Source organism: Henckelia pumila, chromosome 2, assembly GCF_033568475.1.
Source record: "Henckelia pumila isolate YLH828 chromosome 2, ASM3356847v2, whole genome shotgun sequence".
Classification (NCBI taxonomy): Eukaryota; Viridiplantae; Streptophyta; class Magnoliopsida; order Lamiales; family Gesneriaceae; genus Henckelia; species Henckelia pumila.
In genome coordinates, this window is record NC_133121.1 from 164,182,741 (window position 1) to 164,202,476 (window position 19,736).

At 35.1% G+C, this 19,736-nt stretch overlaps 3 protein-coding genes across 8 annotated transcripts; 1 reads left to right on the forward strand and 2 right to left on the reverse strand.

Annotated features, from left to right (window-relative positions):
• Positions 1-1,693: 1,693 nt before the first annotated feature.
• On the reverse strand, positions 1,694-4,031 carry LOC140878851 (protein FAR1-RELATED SEQUENCE 5-like). Its single transcript, XM_073282474.1, has 3 exons — positions 4,019-4,031; positions 2,558-2,943; positions 1,694-2,389 (listed from the first exon to the last, which is right to left on the reverse strand). Exons 1-3 carry the CDS (start codon positions 4,029-4,031, stop codon positions 1,694-1,696), a joined length of 1,095 nt encoding a protein of 364 aa, XP_073138575.1.
• Positions 4,032-4,449: 418 nt separating this feature from the next.
• On the forward strand, positions 4,450-8,898 carry LOC140882190 (protein DECREASED SIZE EXCLUSION LIMIT 1). The gene is made up of 2 exons (XM_073288012.1): positions 4,450-4,627; positions 7,493-8,898. Exon 2 carries the CDS (start codon positions 7,643-7,645, stop codon positions 8,738-8,740), a length of 1,098 nt encoding a protein of 365 aa, XP_073144113.1. The 5' UTR covers positions 4,450-4,627; positions 7,493-7,642; the 3' UTR covers positions 8,741-8,898.
• A 2,255-nt stretch (positions 8,899-11,153) lies between these two features.
• LOC140879705 (protein PSK SIMULATOR 1) lies at positions 11,154-19,004 on the reverse strand. Of its 6 annotated transcripts, none has more exons than XM_073283558.1 (13): positions 18,828-19,004; positions 17,642-18,182; positions 16,227-16,552; positions 16,009-16,101; positions 15,815-15,905; positions 15,264-15,357; positions 14,239-14,336; positions 14,038-14,107; positions 13,099-13,193; positions 12,820-12,936; positions 12,653-12,729; positions 12,089-12,133; positions 11,154-11,995 (listed from the first exon to the last, which is right to left on the reverse strand). In XM_073283558.1, the coding sequence occupies exons 2-13, from the start codon at positions 17,954-17,956 to the stop codon at positions 11,503-11,505; spliced, it is 1,914 nt and encodes a 637-aa protein (XP_073139659.1). In that variant the 5' UTR covers positions 17,957-18,182; positions 18,828-19,004; the 3' UTR covers positions 11,154-11,502. The 6 variants fall into 6 exon arrangements, with proteins under 6 accessions (XP_073139659.1, XP_073139656.1, XP_073139653.1 ...); XM_073283555.1 differs by lacking the exon at positions 18,828-19,004 and adding an exon at positions 18,566-18,785 and having other exon boundaries at positions 17,642-18,168; XM_073283552.1 differs by lacking the exon at positions 18,828-19,004 and adding an exon at positions 18,566-18,785.
• Positions 19,005-19,736: the final 732 nt, after the last annotated feature.

Here is a 19,736-nt window from a genome sequence, read left to right on the forward strand (position 1 = left end):
TTCAACATATTTAAATTATTTTAAATTCAAGTACATTTAATTGTATGTTGTGAGAGCCTGTTCTCTTGATTAATATTTAATCATCAAACAAATAGGATTAATTAATGTAAACAGCGAGAACGAGTAAAAATTTTTCTTTTGAGCCTACAAAAATTTCGACATTACCTCCTCGTAAATAGGACATCCCAAAAAATCTAAACAACACAACCTGTTAATACTCGAAAATAGAGTCATATTCAACAACACAAACCCTACAACCGCACTGGCCAGGACTAAATACGTGTAGAGCCAACAAGGCTCGATCATTCCAAAATCAAATCCAAGACATCAACAAAGTGTATAATACACCTACTTGGGGCATCTCCCCAGCAGAAATCTAAACTGGACATAATACATATAAATATCGGGTCCTTACACATGTCCAATTAACATGCTTCATTATTGATTACACCGTTGGATCCGATCACTTCATCCTCATTCGAACACCATCTTGATGAGCATAGTGTTGTCAATTCTTGATCAACTCCATAGTTTGATACTAAATGTACTCCATAATCGACATTCCAAGGATGGTGACGAACACCCTATGATTATTAGGCCAAATGTAAGAAACAAACATATATAGATATGATTAACAACATGACAACACAAACATAAATGTCATACCATTAATTGCTATGAGAAAGAAATTTGATTCATAACAGAATTCTGAACACCTGGTTGAATAATCACATTATTGTATTCAATGTTTTTCGGTTGAAAGTTCTTTTCTTTGCTTGATTTCACCAATACCTATGAAACCAATATATGTATGAATAGAATGCATTATATTGATACTAATTTTTATATTGATGCATTATATTGATACTAATTAATTAAAGATGTATGAGGAATATTTTTTACCTTCGATTTCTTAGAACACTTCTCCAACGGACCTTTCTTTCGAAGCTTCTTAGGGGCTCCTTTTGTTTTAGTGTACTTTGGATCAAGAACTTTGCAAGTAGCTATAGAAGCTTGAGTTGTATCATCAACATGATCGGATTGTACTTGCATGCTCTGTGGTGATACCAAAGTACGACCACAACCTGATCGCAACTTTGATATAGCAAGATCACTTGCTTTACTTTCAATCCACTCGAGAAGCTTTTGAGTTTCTTCATCATTATCTGCAGCCATGTCTGCAACATTTGTAAATGCCTCGCACAACTTCTCATAGTTTAACTGACCAGGAGTAGTTATCCATCCATTATAATTGATCTTCACTCTCATATACAATCTACTCACATCTTTCCTCCAACGTCGAAGTATATATACTACAAGAAAATATGCATTTATCTCTCTCAAACATAATTTCAAATTTTTTTTTCTTAACTCTTTCATGTGCTGTAAAGTCTTCTGTAACCACATATCTCGTGCCAAAATACCCATCTTCACTGGATTCAATGTCACAATACATCTTTCCCGTTAATTCTTGTTGAAATTCTTTAAATTTTGCAATTGTATAAGCACTTTGAAATTGCCTCTCTATATCAAATCGAGTAACGCAAGAGACCATCTGTGAGAAGGATTTAAAATCAGCTTGAAACTCTTTCTCAACTTTACTCCTCAGAGCTCGCTCATATTGCTCCACAAATTGTTTCAAAGATGTTTTCGAATGGACATACCCGTCGAAAAAAGAATTCATACTCTCGCTTCATTGGGTTGTTGACATTCCGGCCCAAAATGAAGTTCTGAGAAAACATGGAACCCAACGAGTTCTCTTTCTAAAAAGTCCAATCAACCAATCATTATTTTGCAATTCATACATATCAAGCATAGAAAACCAATCCTGTTCGAACTCATTTGTGCTTTGTGATTCATACACCAATTCATGTATAGATGAGAGTATGGAAGCCTTTTGACAATGATATCCAAATTTTTCAGGTAATTTCTTAAGGATGTGCCATAAACACCACCTATGTTTTGAGTTGGGAAATACTGCTTCTATGGCATTTTGCATTGCCCTATCTTGATCGGTGATTATCCCTTGAGGTGACTTAAATTTCATGCACTCTAGCCATATCTTAAACAACCACACAAATGTCTCTGTATCCTCACTAGAAAGTAAACCACAACCAAGCAGTGTTGAGTGTCCATGATGATTAACACCGATGAAAGGAGCAAATGTCATGTCATACTTATTAGTTAAGTATGTTGTATCAAAAGTTATTACATCTCCAAATTCCTTATAAGCTTGTCGACACCTATTATCTGCCCAAAATATATTCTTTAATCGACCCTCATCATCCAAATCCAAGCTAAAGAAAAAACCAGGAGAAAGTGACTGCATTTTGGAAAAATAAGCTTGAATGGCAGCTGCATCTCCCTCTCCAAGTCTTAATTTCCTGACCTTATCAATATAATTTCGACAATATTTTTCAATAAAAGTCATCTTTTCATATCCACATGCTTCAACAACAACTGAGTTATAACTTTTATGAAGAGGAATACCTGCTATATCATTCACTTCTAGTTGTCATTTCACGTGAGCATTCAACTGACGATAACATCAAAATGCTCTAGACTTGGTTGGACTAGTTTGATGATTATGTTCGAGATGGACACCGGTAATTTTCCATACTCCAGCAACATCTGAACAAGCTGTCAGTCTAGCTTTACAGCCTGTTTGACCGATTGGTTGGGGCTTCATTGTAGTGCTTGTATTACTATTTATGCGACTTTCTCGGCCACATGTGAATGCAATGTACGTGACAACCCCTTCTTTATTCTTCCGTGAAGTTCTTTTTCTAACTGGAAAACCAACATGATATGCATATCTTTTGTAAAAGTCAAAAACTTCATTCTCATTTTCAAATTTCATTCCAACCTTGGGCTCAATCTCAATGTCTTCTGCAAACAAATGTACATCGTTCACTACACCATCATTTTTTGAGTTTAAAGCACCTACACAAAACATGCATAAAAACATGCATCAAGTTCATATAAATATATTTAAATAATGCCACTAACTATCTCCATTATTCTACAGAAAGTGTAGCAGGAAAAAGAGATGAAGGTTTGAATTGGTCTGCACTTGACTTTTTTGCTACTCTCCTAACTATCCATTATGTATAAGATTTATGACCAAAGACTACTTCATCAGCGTCTTCTTTACACATATGTCTACACCCCCTTCTTCTCCTTTCTTCACAGTAGGAAAAACTGTCTTAAAAAAATTGAAATACCCAACAATTAGTCCTATGTATGATGTTTTATCTAATTACCTAATTTTCTAAACTTTCCATTTTCCAGATCCTAGTCTTTCTTATTTATGAATAATTATCCAGTTTTTTTAGATTTATTGAAAGACAAATCCATATTAAATCTGCTGCAAATTCCAGTCAAACAGCCTTTCCACACAAATATCATAATACACCCATTTGGGAGATCCGAGGGGTTGGTTTTGGTTATATCCTTTTTGTTTTTTCATCATAAATAAATATAGATACTTTTATTTTGTTATTATTTCCAGTTTAAACCTGTAAACATGAAGTAGAAATGAGATTGGAGATACAAAAATTATCAAGGTCAGACATCAATGAGGTTGGCGAAGACGGGAAGATTACTGGCCAGTATAATCTATGAGGAATAGGAAAACACAGATCGATGGAATGAACAAAATAACAACATAAGAACTCAAGAGTTGCCAATACCCGTAGTTCTTTCATAACCAATAACCAATAGATTCAACAAGTACAAATTACAAGCAGAAGAATTTTGTGAAATGAAATATTAATTTTAGATATAAATCTCCAAAAATAATAATAATAAATTAAAAATTCATTGAATAATGAGTCCAAATAACTCCAAGAGGCAAATATCATTGAATCAAATGATTATGTAATAAAAAAATTTCTAGCACCAGAGATGTAAAATTCAATTTTACAACCAATCAAGCATATTTACAAGAAAAAGCTATAGCAACCATAGATTAATTAACCGAGGTGGTTTATTTAGAGATTGAAGATACTAAAATTACCTGGTTTAGACATGAGGGAGGTTGCTGGAGACGGGAAGATGACTGATCGGAAGATGAACGGGTCACACCAAAAAATGAAAAACAGAGGAATGGAAAGAGGGAAAATGAATTCGTGAGCTTCAGATCTTTTGAGTTTTTTTTTTGAGCTTCAGATTTGCAGAGTTGGATTAGCAAAAAAAATTGAGAAAAGTTAGTAAAATATCGAGTAAAATATCGCGAGATATTAATTAAGATGCTTTTAGTGAGATTATAAGGATAAATTGTGTCAGCTCGTGTGTACAACTTTTTGTACACACATCATTTCCCTAGTTTTTATAAAACCATTTGGATTTTGGATTTGAAAAAAAAAAAGAAAAAAAAGAGGACGAGTAAAGAATCGGGTCAAACGAGTCGGGTCACGTTAAAATGGGCCATTACAGGGACCCAATTTCCTCACGTTTTTCTCCGTCCTTCCTTCCATCTGAACTCGCTGGCGGAAAAGCTCTCTCTTCACGCAGTACTCATAAGCGAGAGATACCTTGCAATTTTACTCCAAATTCGTGGATTTTTCTCTATACTAGTTGTTGTTCATTTCTGCTCGTCTAACTTTGAAACATCACAAAGAGTGAGGTAAATTCTATTTTAAACTTTTAGAACCTCGAATTTTAGACAATTTGTGGATTTTAGTTCAAAATTCAGCAATATCTAGTGCAGGCCGTGTATTTGCATCCAGGAGATTATATTGCCTTGCGTGACGATGATTCAGTTAAAAAAACAAACATGATGCATTCATACTTAATATAATCTGTTAAGCAGTGGAATTTTTTGTAATGTGACTACTTGTTTTAGTGAGTTGTTTAAATTCCCAAAACTGCTTCAGATACGGAAACACTTGTATTGGGCCTTCTGCCTTGGAATTATGTGTTGTTTTTGTAAATTCTAGGCAAAAAATGGTTAGGAATATGTGGTTAATGTCAGCATAAAATTGTAGATGATCGAATTAGCTTGCATTTTCAAGCACTCAATTTGGATTAATAATGAATTTGTTCTCGCCATTTTTCCAATCTGCTGAATATGTGATTCTGCTTCGAATTCCTTGTCAATGCAGTAACTTTAATCAAAATCTGGTATTGATCCATCAAGAATTTGATTTCTGTGTTGAATGAAAGTTTTACATCATCAAGTTAGCTTCAAAATGACACCAACTAGTAGAGTTTTACTTGTAGTTTATATGGAGACTATATCGTTAGATTGAAAAGAAACTACACAAAGAAAGAAATAAAAAAGTATCCCTTTTGGGAACTTTTGAACAGTAGATGTATAATTTTGTGCTGTAGAAAAGTGCATTAAAATGGTGGGGAAAAGGGCTGTCATTTCATCGTGGCTTTATCTCTAGACTTATATGTAGACCAACATGGTCATTCTTTATTTGTCACTAAGTTTCTCATTCATTTTTAGTAGAACGATGTTGGATTATTTGCATTTCTTGATTGGGTTGGAACTTGGAAAGTTGTCACACATAAGTTCATTTTAAGATAAGAAGAAGTTTAAGGATTATAAGATGCCCATAAATGCAAGTTTTGTAATAACTGTTGAGCTGTGGTAAGTCAGACCCATCTTATCAATTAAGTTTCATTCCAATTAAGCTTCATTCCTTGTCCAGTGCCCCACTTAATGATTTGCCCTTGCTTTATCAAACTGCATATGTTAAATTCAAGGGACAAGTATGATATGTAGTCTTACTTGGAGCAGTTCACAAATGCAAGTTTGTGGTCTAATCCTTCACTCGTGGCTAGTTCAGAATTATGCGATGCATGTAAATACAAGTTTTTGTATAATTCCGGAGTCGTGGTAAGTCAAAACCATTCCCCCAATCAAGTTTTATGCATGTCAGTGCTGTGCTGCTGATTTTTCTGTGCTTGTTCAACTGCATATGTTAAATTCGAGCATCGAGTATAACATGCAGAGTCACTTGGAGATGCTCGCAAATTCATGCTTGGTGTATAATCCTTCGGTTATTGCTAGTTAAAACCAGTTTCCAAATCATTGACTTGCCATCTTGTGCAAGCATGATGCTTTGTCTGGATTTCTCGACTGTGTGTTGGATGCAGGGGAACATTTTATACCGTTTTCCATCCCTAGAATGCAATGCAGCCCCAAGAGTAGCGGGCAGAAGGAATACGTCGGAAAAAAGTGGGCTGACGGGGTTGGTGGAGTTGAAAAGTTTTTTAATGAAAAGATGTGGCAATTTAAGTATCATTTTTAAGCCTTCGTTTTTATCTGGTTGCTAAATTTTGGTTTTGATACAGGACTTAATGCTCCTTGGTGTTTTCCTTTTGAGTTTTTCACTTTCAAGTTCTGAAACGTTGTTGGTAAATGGTTTGATATTATTAATGTCTTCTTTTTTTGGTGGAAGTGAACTAGAAATATTTAGTTAGTTTATGCTAATGGTCGTTTTCATATTTCAGTTTGATTATTTTTTAATTAATGCTGATATGATTCACAAAGACTTGAGTATAAGTAGTGAGAGCTCTTGGTATAAAAATAGTAAAATACAGTCTTTTAGTCCTAGATTTCAATTTCTTAGGTAATCTAAATTATTGAAGATTTCAAATGCATACAAGCAGTTTGATTGTGATCTTCAAACCAAATGCCTATAAACGGTCCACATTTAAAAGGATGGTTTGAATTTCACTGCTTTTTGTGAAATTGAAATTATTATATATATTTTTAATCTTCTTAGAATTGGGAGTTTAGAATTAAAGATTTCTATTGAATTTAAAATGGTATAAATTGGTGACAGGTTACTGTGCATCAATTGGATAACAAATTTCAATTTTAATCCAGGAGAACAGAAGTTTTAACATATACAGAGTGAATTGCATGTTGGAGGAGTTGGAGCAATGTAGTTTTTTTTATCCTCATATGTCATGGCAGCTAGAACCAAGTTTTGGGAAAATTATGTAAATGAAGAGTTCAAGACTGAAATAGATTACCAAGTATATGTAATTAAGTGGTAGGTACTATGTAACAGTTCATGCTGCATTCTTTGGGTGATAGTTACCCATTTCAATAATTTAATGTATGAAGATGTGTAATGAATATTTTGTCAATGCATTTTATTTGTTAATATATCATATGATTGAGCAGCAAATGTATGGAAAGATTTGAATTGCTTCCTTTATTTGTAATTAAATAATTTGTCCATCTGTGAGTTTTGAGTGCAGATTTGCAATTGAAAAAGTTGTTTCAGATTTTGTGGAACTTGGCATTGACCTCTGGGCAATTTCTCTCGTCATTCTTTAACATTGAATACAACACATTTCAACTTAAATTTATACTCATCTAGATAATTACAAAGTCTTTCATATTACAATTTCTAAACAAGAGATATGTATTTACTTAGTTCAACCAATTATTTCGTTATTTTTTTATACAATTTTTAAAGTTTAAGTCTTGTTTTTATTATTTATTAAATTTTCTTCTTTTTGGCAGGAAGGAAGCAGCAAATAAATTGCATTTTGGTGCTGTAAGAGTTAAAGATGCCACTAAGTTGAGGTGCCTTTGGTTGTGTGAGAACACCGTTTCACCCGTTGAAGCAAAGTGTTTGATATATTGCTAAACTGAAACAACTGTGAATAAAGAATGAGCAAGCGTCCTCCCCCTGATCCAGTGGCCGTTCTCAGAGGCCACCGTGCTTCAGTCACCGATGTTTCCTTTCATCTCTCCAAAAATATCTTATTCACGGGCGCTGCAGATGGTGAATTGCGCATATGGGATACTGTACAACATCGAACTGTTTCTTCTTCATGGGTGCACGGCGCAGCTCATGGGATTATGAGTGTAGTTGCTGTTGGAGAGAACAGAGTTATTAGCCAGGGACGTGATGGAACAGTCAAGTGTTGGGATATTGGAGAAGGAGGTTTGTCCAGAAACCCGGTTACTGCATTCAAAACCAGTTCTTATCACTTTTGCAAGCTTTCAGTTTTGCAAAACCCCAATGCTAAGATCAATGGGCTCGTCAAGTATAGCCCGGAAAGCGAGGTTGTGGCTAGTGAAATGGAAAACTTGGCATTGGTTGAAGGTGACAAGGAAGTAGTAGGAGTTAGGTATGCTGCTGTAGCTGGGGAAGATTCATCTGTGGTTGAGATCTGGGATGTCGATGCAGCTAAAAACCTTGTCAAGCTATCTCATTCCTCCACAGGATCAAATTATTCTACAAAGGGTAGAGGAATGTGTATGGCTGTTCGAGCATTTTTACCTTCTGAATCCCAAGGATACATAAATGTTATATCTGGCTATGAAGATGGATCCATGGTTTGGTGGGATTTAAGGAATCCATCCTTGCCAGTGTCGTGTATAAAATTTCATTCAGAACCAGTTCTAAGCTTGTGTGTTGACCATTCATGTGGAGGGGGAATCTCTACATCCGCCGACGAGAAAATAATGATGTTTAAATTGGATCCTTCAATGGGATCATGTTTTGCCAAGAAAGAAATTATTTTGGAGAGGCCGGGAATAGCTGGAGCCTCTATCCGGCCAGATAGTAAAATATTAGCGACTGCTGGCTGGGATCGCCGTGTGAGGATATACGACTATCGCAAAGGAAATGCTTTGGCCATATTGAAATATCATCATGCCACATGCAATGCTGTTTCATTCTCATTTAATAGCACACTGTTGGCTTCATCTTCAGAAGATACAACTATTGCGCTTTGGGAACTTTATCCTCCTAAAGACTGACGTGAACTAGTGAAGAATGTCGTGCGCTCAGTTCATGAGCAAAAAGGGGAAGAAAATCAAGCATTCATTTACAAGAATTAGAAAATATTGTTGCTAAATTATTATTAAAATATTGTTTGGATATAATTTTGATTAATGCATTAATTTTTGCACTTTTTACTGACGTTTTATCAAAATTTATAGTTGGTTGCAAAAAATACAACTCAGATCTTTTAACTGTAAATTAGCCAAAGCATTGCGTTTCTATCACTCTTATTGAGAGTGCAACTATTGTATCCTAGTAATCACCTCCCAATAATTGACCACTTGCAATCCACCGGAACTGTATGTGTGACCTTGCTCTGTTACTAATCCTAGGATCAAATGCTTGACAACATTGCCCAAGTCTCTCCCTTGTAGGGACAAGTGTGTATTGTTAAGATAAGGTTGCTAAATTTGTAAAAGTAATTATCTTACATCATGTTCTTTATGCAGGGAAATGGATGAGATAACATCATTTATTAAAGACGGCATATATGATGAGCAGTGCCTGGGAAGATGCCTCTATATTGTTGTTGTTCCTAGAACTGGCAAGGTAAAATATACGGATGATACAACTCAGGCATTGGTTTAAACCACGTACATTCATCTTTGCACTTTTTTTTGTGAAGTCAATCTGGCTTATCTTTTGTCTGCAAACTTCAGACAATGAGCTGTGATGAGGAATATAAGGTCTGAGGTTGATGCAGGAAGCATTAGGCCTTTCTGCTTTGTGGAGACTAATGATCTCAAATTGACTTCACCAGAAAGTTTATATAGCGTAAGAAAGCTCGATTATTTGTTTTCGTTGGCTATAAATTTATCCATGCTTCTCCACAGACCACAAGTCATTTTAATGCAATTATTATCAGGTAATATATGAGGGACTGAGTGGGCATAAAGATAGTTGGAAAAAGGCTCTCAATTTATTGACAATGGGAAGGAAGGTTCAAAACCTTGCATTCTTCTATAGATGAGCTTTGATCTTCTAGTAACCAGAAATCAATCGGTAGGCTGTGCCTTTTAGGGTCAAAAGCTTCTTAATTACCAACAAAAACCTGCAATGAATAAAAATATTAAGAGACAATATATCTACATTACACTCTACAATATTTGACTTACGGTAGTGTTATTGATATCGTTGTCCACTGGATGTGTCTGAACTGGTGTGGAATATATTGGTAACTAAGTTGAACCACTTGATCCATCACATAGACATTCAAGTAACTAATTTTGCAGTGACAGAACAGAAAGAAAATGTTCACCACACACAACTAAGTTGGTTTGATTACCGCTTGCCGGTCATGCTCAACTCTATCTCCTCACCCTCTTCGATTCTTATGCACCTAAATCGGAAGGAATTTGGATGTCTATATGAGGTGAGGTCTGCTATGGCAATCGTGAGCTTGCAAGTGCAGGTATCCATTTTGTAGTTGGGATGTTGAAATTCACAATTGAAAACTCATTTTATGATTCGAAAGAGTTCAATTTGATATATAGGATTTCTGAATCGCATAATAATCTATGTTGGGCGTCACTAACTTCTATCATTCACAAGATTATTCTTCTTTGTTTATATATTTTTTGACTCGAGGACATTCTGTTTGTTCTAGTTCGTCCACTATCAAAAAGTACATATATGAAGATCAACAAAAAGATCATAGAACTGCTTTGGTTGGAGGTTGTCTGGCCTTTTCGACTGTGTGAGGTGTTCTGAAACTATCGTTTTCTGTCCTTAATTCCGTATATTTCCCACTCGTTCTTAAAGATCCTACTCGAGCAAGATTAATTGAAATAGCATAATTCGTGCAGCTAGCTACTGTTTGACCGCATGAAGGGAGCTGCCACGATACATGTCTGCAGTTTTTAAGCAAAATGACATAAGATTTGTTTTTGAGCTTAAGAGAGGACTCCAGCTTATTAACTGTTTCGGGCAAAGATCATGTAATTCTCAATTGCAAGTGATATTGACTGCTGCACCTTTATTACTTATCTTTACTGATGCTTTTTAAGATCTTATTAAATTTTTATTTTCCAAAACCAATTAACATATGCCACATGATATTTGAACAAATTGTTTCCACCCTCAACATGCATTTTCAAGCAAATACTCAAATGTATGAACTACACGTCAACCACTGGGATAAAGTAAATTTTGGGAGTGTCATCAAACATGCTTCAGCTCTCTGTTTCTTTTAATTATTCTTTTTCTGGTTATTATTTATAAGACAGTGGGATACAACTGCTTATGTGTATAAGACTATAAGAGCATGTCTTAAACCCACAGGGCAAAGTAGTACATCAGCTAACAAAGTATACAACTTTGATGCACGGATACGTGTGTTGACAAAACAAAAATATTGCTCTCAAATTATAATTTTTAATTAATAAAAATATCATAAGAACTAAAAAACAAGATTTTTGGACTAATATGAGCAGAAGTGTTGTCCGAGTACGACTTCCATCAATAACACTAAACTTAAAACACAAGATTTTGGGAGCAGAATCAAAATCTATGCTTTATGACCAAAGAATAGTACATTAAAAAAAAAAAAAAAAAGAAACAAGATATATGACACATTCTGTACACCGATGACAAAAACTCGCGCAAAACAGAAGAACACAGCTCCTCCACAGCATAAACAAGCCGAAAACGAGCACCATAGACTGACATTTTCATGCATACTTGAAACACTTCGGCCAAATACGAAAAAAAGGTTCTCTTAGTCAGACCATTCTGTGCCTCAGGCCATGTTCACTCTATCAATCACATCCAATGCCTTGTTTCGGTCAAGCTCGAAGTTTATGATAGGTAAGGAAGATGGTCGTTTTACAGGGAAAGGATCCTTCTTATTTTCACATGCTGGCGAATGGCTGCTACTCTTAGTTAGCCGATGTTGCTTGCATAACCTCATCTTTGAGGTGTCGAATTCTTGACTCTTGCTTATTCCGGGTGTCAGTTTCCTTTTACTCACATCCCGGAGCATTTCTTGATCTTCGACTGTTAATGATGAGTTCGACTTGTGCGTTAACTGGATGATTTTCTGGTTTGGTGACCGGATTGGTGATTTTATCGGGGATCTGACCCCATTAGCAGCCCTCGATTGGGAGATCAGGTGATGAAGCCACACCACCAGATCAAGAATGTAAGCTTCGGTTTTCTCCTTATCCGCATGATGCAGTGTTTCAATACGAAGAAGATCAGTCTGTCCAGTAGGTTTACGGTTTATTTCAGACCTACGGAGAGCAAAGAATTCGATAAAAAGGAACAAAAAGAGGGTTGCTAAGATAAATTTTTTTTGAAAAGAAAAAAACAAGAATTAAACTCACCCGGTATTCGCCCATTCTCCAACCCAACCAAAGCCATGGTGTGCCCTGTTAAAAAATGCCAGTCATAAAGACGCGCATAAGTACCGATGAAGGGAAATGAGAACAGAAAACAGACGGATGACATTGATACAAGAAATCATATCGGAAAGAGAAGGAACAAGAACAGGGATGGAACCAGCAAATGGGAGGACGATAGAAGACAGTTTTCACGCGCTGTTTACTTAAAAACATTAACTTCATTCCGCCTCATAGATGTCGCTAGAATGTACTCTGAGATCACAGTCGATATTATTAAATCTGTGTTTTATGTTTGATCGATATTATTGCAATTTAGTTATAGAAATACTTCCTCATCATTCATTCCGAGATTACACATGTGAGAATAGTGATGTAGCTCCTAATTGGGCATTGTGTCGTGAATGTAGACTTTGATGATCCAGCCACATATATCATGTAGTGTGTTGCATTCTCCATTCAATATATTTCTACTATTTTAAACTCAGACGATTATTTTGAAAAGGTAGGGAGGAAGAGGAACTGATTACAAGAAGAAAAATAGTTTACTTGGTTGTATTGGTGGCCATGGGGACAAGCCACTGCAAAGTTTTCTCCATCTCTGCTTTGATCTGAGGTACTGCCATCTGCAGAAATGTCAAGAAGGAGAATGCGTAATTGCTATGCAGATGAATAAAGATCAACAAAAAATGGTTCATTAGAATGAAGAAAAGTACCTCTTCCTCGAGATGAAACGATTGTAATCTGGGGCGCAGAGCTGATTTTATGCCGGGAGGTAGTCCTTGATATAGAGCATCTCTTGTACTTGGTGGCACCGAACCTGACCTTGTCACCTGATTAAAATTGGAAACATTATCATTGTCCCTTGCATCCTCGAAGGAAAACCAAACAAAAGTCGGATAAACATTATTGGTGGTTTGTCTCGTTTTATATTCTGCAATCAACTCGAAATAATAGAAAATCTAAAAATTCACAAAGAAGATGTGACAACTCACAAGAGTATCTATCTGTGTGATTATATTTGCATAATGCAGAGAAAGTCCAGCGGCCCCCAACTTCTGATGGCTGTTTTTCACCGTCTTATCTCCATCTACAACAATAAAACCTTCATATATATGGTGTGTTATGTATAATTCAGGAAATGTACCTGGACATAAATTGAACGATGATAACGGGACCATGGATTTTTTAGGAACAAACACAAAAATGAAAATAAGACCTTAATGTACAATTGCATCATTATACGAAGATATTTGATCATAAAAGCGACTAGAAAATCATTTGCCAACAAAGAACAAGAGCAACAGCATCTCTTGTTTCTAACATGTTACTTAATTTAAAAATGATTGGGAAACATCCCCATTCTGGTCGGTACTATGCGAACAAGTATATAACTAACTTTTTACGTTTAGGAAAGGCTTTGCAGTAACTGATGGAAGATTCAAATTTTCGATTCCATTATGTAAAATAAATTTAAAAAAACTTTAAAAAGAAAATCACGTAGGATTAAAAATTCTAATATCAGAAGAGATATTTTTTCATCAACCGTCGTTACAGAAGAGTATACCATTTGAAAGAATCCATTTTGGGGTCACATCAAAATCATTGGCATTCCTTGTCCTCAAACTTTATTAAATGAGCCCACTCAAAACCATTGAACATTTTCAAATTGTTGATAACATAATGTCATAATCAAATTCTTTTGTGAAATTTTTGAAACAGGCAAAAAGAGATAATCAAAATTTACAGGTACACTGCGAAACAAATACACAATCAAGTGTTAAATCCTTTCTCCCATTTAAAATATAGTTAGGATCTAAAAAAACTGCTGATAACTTAAAGTTTTGCTTGTTATGATCAGTTCGAAAAGTTGTATTTAACAAGACCAAATATTGTAGATATTGCAAAGATGCTGAAGTTTCTGAACACGTTACCATAGCTACCAAACGCAGAATGGATCTCCAAATGGAGAAAATGAACAATGTCAGCAAGCTTCTCCATTACCTAAAAAATAATATAAAATATGCATGTTGTTAGCTTGTGTATAATGTTTTTTTACAAGACTTGTCAAGTTAATGGTTGATATCTGGTTAGAAAGCCCAGTACGAAGAAAAACAAAATTACTAAGGCAATACCTCCTCCAAGATTTTAGACCACAGTGACTTCTTTTTCAAACTGTTTACATGTTTCTGTTGACTTTTCAACTCTGCTCGTAAAATTGCAAGGCTCTCACCTTCAGTACAGCAAAAACGGATATTAAAAAATGGTATCAGAAAATGACACTAGTATGAAAAAACAATGTAAATTTAATGTAAAGATCAAGAAATAACAATTCATAGTGGACTCCATCAGAAATGTATACCAACACAACATAAAGCATCTGAAAGATTCATTTTAGCAGCACAACACCACTTTGGTAGCCTATTAATAGAATAAGACAAAATATGTGCGTGGAGAACTTTGCGCCACTAGGACCAAACATTCAAAACGCAAGACTTTTCCCAACGTGCAAATATCTATATGGAACATTTCACATCAGTCACTTTGTAGAAGGTATAACCTAGCGATGCAGTGTTCAAAAATGTTATAGAAGCTTATTAAATACAAAAAGAAAAAAGAGTAAATTCCATATATTGGACAGTATGATTACTAAAAATAATCCAGATAATAAATTACAAATTGAAATTGTAGAAAATTTTAGCAAGTAGGAAAAATCTGATCTTGCATGTGAGCTAGCCAAAACTATTAGTAGTCCAGGACAGTGTGTTAAAGTAGTCAATCTTCAGCTTGCGAACAAAAATAAAGAGAAACTTCAAGAAGTAAGGGATCCATGGACACTTGGAATACTGGAATATTGTTGGATTATAAAGAGATGAAAGATGACAAAGATGGGCATGTGACCCTGATATTGATCATAATAATCTCTTTAAATCAACAGCATGTCAGGTCAAGTGAAAGTAACTGTATTCTTTCGAAAAGTTAACAGTGTACTAATGCAATGAAGTAGAGTTCATAAATTTTAGAGCATGATACAGCATCCTCAAATTTCCACCCTGGCTCAACTTATTCAAGCACCATTTAGAAGCTAAACTATGGAGATTCCTAAAGGTATAAGTAAACATGTACAAACTGAACTGTCAATCAATGTGACAATAATTACCTTTCTGTCCAGTATTGGAGTTCTCCTCTTCTTGAGCCTTGCGCCGACAGTCTTGCTCAAATCGGTCTAGCGCATGCAATTCGTGATATAGTTCCTGCAACCTAATAATATTAAGCATCCTTTTCGAAAGTAAAACACACAGCAAAATAGTTGGCACTTAACCTATCCTTGTTCATCATTCAGTAAACCAGAACCGAGCTTCAAATTCAAGAGTGAACTGCTGTGAGACTTGAAATGATATGAGCCCAAAAACAAAAAACCAAAAATACAAAAGCATCCAACATAATATTAGCCAATTGATTCCTATCTAAGTCAAGGTTAGGACACTGCATAATATCAGTATGTTTTAGGGCATTTTTAATGACATCATTAAAGAACTTCAAACAGTTAGTTTCAATAATTTGCCATCCCATATACTGATAGATGGAACTTCCATAAAGAAAATGCACATTTGAAACAAGAAGATAAAAATGGAACTAAAGGGGCAAGAAAATACACTTCTGAAACGATAAATGAAAATGGCACCAAGTTGGCAATAATGAGAAACTTACAGCAGTGTACTGAACCATAGTCATCAATTGCTGAATCTCAGTTTTTGCTTCTTCTTTCAATTGGTTTAGGGGTGTGAGTTCCGTCACCAACCTAACATCATAAAACAGAATTAAGCATCATACTGGATCCAAACTGGATTGATGTATCAACAAGAAAGTAATTAATTAACTAAGGAAATGCCATTTGAAATTACTTCTCAAAGTAGCGGTCCAAGTTGTGCCACTGGGGATCCTTGCATCGATTTCCGAAACGAACAACCTCTCCAGAAAAGACTTTCAATTCATCTCTGAGATATTTGCGCACTCAGATAAGCCACGACACCAAAAAAAAAAAAACGAAAGAAAGAAAGAAGCAAGAAATTCAAATTGTGCAGATGCTTAATGGGAATTTATAACATATATAACATAATACCTCTTGTCATATGCCGCAATTCTCAGGAGCTCATCCAGATCTTTTGTAATTAAGTTATTCACACCTTCAGACCGGAGAACCACTTCTTTCAAATGGTTAATATTCTCCTTTGAAAGGGAGTTCATTAAATTAGCACCTTTGACTATGGTGTTCGCTACTTCAAAAGCCAGAATAGAAATTTTAATTCCTTTTGTTCCCATCCCGGCTGCAAAACCGCCACTGAGGTTCAAATTAGTCATGCTACTACCAAGTGTATCCAACACATCTACTGCTTTTCCGAGCCCAGCAGTTCCTGCTCTGCCCAAAAGTGAACTAACTTCTGAGACCTGGTAAAATTAATAAGAATATATGTATTATTATATCAAGCAGAACCAAGAAAATACTACATTCAACTGCCAGATGACCAATTGGACAAGAATCACAAGGAGCTATTTTATTCAACAAGAAAAAAGCTACACAAAGGTTTTCCTATTTCTTTAAATTAATAATGTTGGAGTCAATAGTATTAGACAATATGAGAAAAAACTGAAATTTGTATAAGACAACTTTAACTTTTGAATGCAGTGGATATTTATTAAAACACCTTTAATCCTATCAACGTAAAGCCGAAAGTATCGGCTTTGATTTATGTTTCCATGCGTCTTGCCACCGAAAAAGAATTCCCATGTATGCAATTTGATAATGAATTTTATATGCCCATCCCATTGAAATAGCTCAAGGTTTAGACGAGGTGATGATTCGAGAAAAAAAAACTGGGATACCAGTTCGCTTATCAATTATTCCACACGGGGAAGTACAAAACAATCCAAAATTTTCATCATTCTTTTCCACCAACAGATCCCAAAACTTCATCATTTCAGTAGGCCATCAATTAACTCATTGTTTTCAACTCTACCTTAACTTCTTTCAAAACAAACTTATCTTAAAAAAGCTCTGATGGCACTGAAAAATAAGCCTTTATAAAATCTTTACAGATTAGACTTACGGGTGGAACTTGTGCTCTGAACATGTTCAAGCTTAATTATTTCATTTCTCTCCATGTGGCCTCTATTGTTCTCTCACCATTTAAAATTGATCTGGACAAACTTTTGGAACGCAATTTTAGATTTTAGCTTTGAACAGAAAAACAAAGTCCGAGCAACATCTCTTCCATCATCTCTACATGATTGTTCAATCTATCAGAAGGAATAGATTACATTTATCTATGACAGAAGCACGAGACATTATGTTGGGCAAAAGCTATTGTTGGTCTTACAGCAAGAATGATCTTTGCTTGCACTGGCAGTTTTTACCTTTGACACCAAAAAATCTACATTCATGTAGATCAGATAATCCAATCTAATGTGCCAAGATCCAAAACCAGAATAACTGGCACTTAAAATAAGATAACACAAAATAATACACAGAACACAAACCTTTCCAATTGCTACTTGCTTGGACTTTGTTGATCTAGATTTATGCGACAACGCCCTGGACAAGCGAGGGATCCCATCATTAATATCATCGATATTTGTTCCATGAGACATAGGCCCCAGCTCTGGGAATGAAAAGGGTTCTCTCAATGGCTTTTCTCTTACGTCCATATCTTGTGCAACACTATTTTCTCGGATATCCAATCCATGAGACTGATAAACTATTCCAGAGCCATAAGTGAAGTGGCCATTAACATGTGGAATTGCACCAGCCAATGCACTGTCCTCGGTGGACCTTCTTGAGCAAATCCCACCCATTGCATACGTAATTATCACAAATTTATATCCACCCGGTCATCCAAACAATCAGAATTCAATGGCAGCAAGCTACTCCTTCAAAAGTAATACCAGTACCAGAGCCAGTAATTCAAGGAGATACTGAATGTAGCTCTATTCATTCCCCTAATTCAGGTCTTAATTTCACCACCACGGAAGTTAACCGGAGTTACGACCATTACAACCACTACGATCTGGCAAGTTCAAACTGCAAGTCAAGAAATGAGGACCGATCGAATAAACATCACATCAGAACTAATATCTAAAAGAAGAAAAATAACGTATTACATGAATTAGTAAAGGTGAGTCAAACTAGTAACACCTATCAGCAGCATATCGTCAACTCAAAATCAAAAGAGGCCTAAATCCACAGGTGAAGACTAGTAACAGCATAAAAAAAAAAAACCCAAATCAAGTGACAATCCGCAAGATAAGGTAATAAAAATCCAAACTTTATTCAACAAATCAAACCGCAAACAGCACGCTTGAGAAATCAATAGCCAATAAACCAAAGTTTTCCCACTAAGGAATATTATGTATGCACATAAAAGTTCCAAATGCATTCAAGTCCACAAAAGGAGGGGTTCTTACTCAGTAAATATATTCAAGGCACACAAAAAAAAGATAAAGATGACGACTTGGATCTAAGAGGGAAAAAAGAAAGATTCTTGTCTGCGTCTCTTTCTATTCAACAAGAATACTTGTACTTGGACAAACACAAGACGCAGGAAAAGAGAAAAAGATAATCACAATACAATGATGATGATGGGAAATGAAAAGGGATCGCAGATAAGCAAAGGAAGGCTATGATATATAGTATATATATGGGGCTTGTATCTATATCTATGCATACTTTAGGAGCAGAAAAAGAGACAGACGAGGTTGGGGCCTTGACCCAATTCAAACCCAGCAAGGGCCTCTCAAGTAAATCAAGAAAATACAAAAATCAGTAGTAGATTTGCTTCAAACGGGCTCTCATTTTTTCCCCTATAGAATCGGATTCACACTGCCAAATCAAATGCATCATAACTCAAGTCTCAAGTAGGTTAGAAATTAGAGAAGCCACCCACTTTTTTTTTTCTTTTATAGAAAAAACATTATTTAGTGTGTTTTTTCCCCATGTTTTTTCACTTTTACATTTTTCCTTTTCTTTCCGAGTCAACCGCAAGAAGTGTAAAATATCTTCTTACATGAATGCGATTATATGCAGCCAGTAAAGTCTGTTATGCATTATCACCATTCCATATTCGTCGACACGCGGCGATTGTCTGTGAATTCACAAAAATTTGGTTCCAAACACCAAAATAACCCATGAATTTGAAATCTTTTAGCATGTTTTGTTAAGAAAATACGTGATAATTGAGAAACTACTCAAATCATGCATCGAGAAAAGGGTTAATTATGTTGATCTTTGTTGAAATTTTCTTGAAATGGCTATTATATACTCAAAAATTTTCATAAAAAATATAGAAAATTAAAAAAAATTGAGATATAATTAGCCTTTTATTTGATTTATTTGCTACATGTAATAAATATAAATAAAATAGTAAATTATGAAAATATGTTTTGGTCAAGTTATAATAAGATATGTTAATAAAAATAGTAAATTTGGAATGTTATAGAAATCTTTGACCAATGAAATAATTTTTTATTAAATTTTCTTACTGTGAGTAATATATGAGATAAGCAAAATTATTAAACGGTGGTTGTTATTTATAAATTCATATGGGTTCTATATAATATATATTAATAAAACAATAAA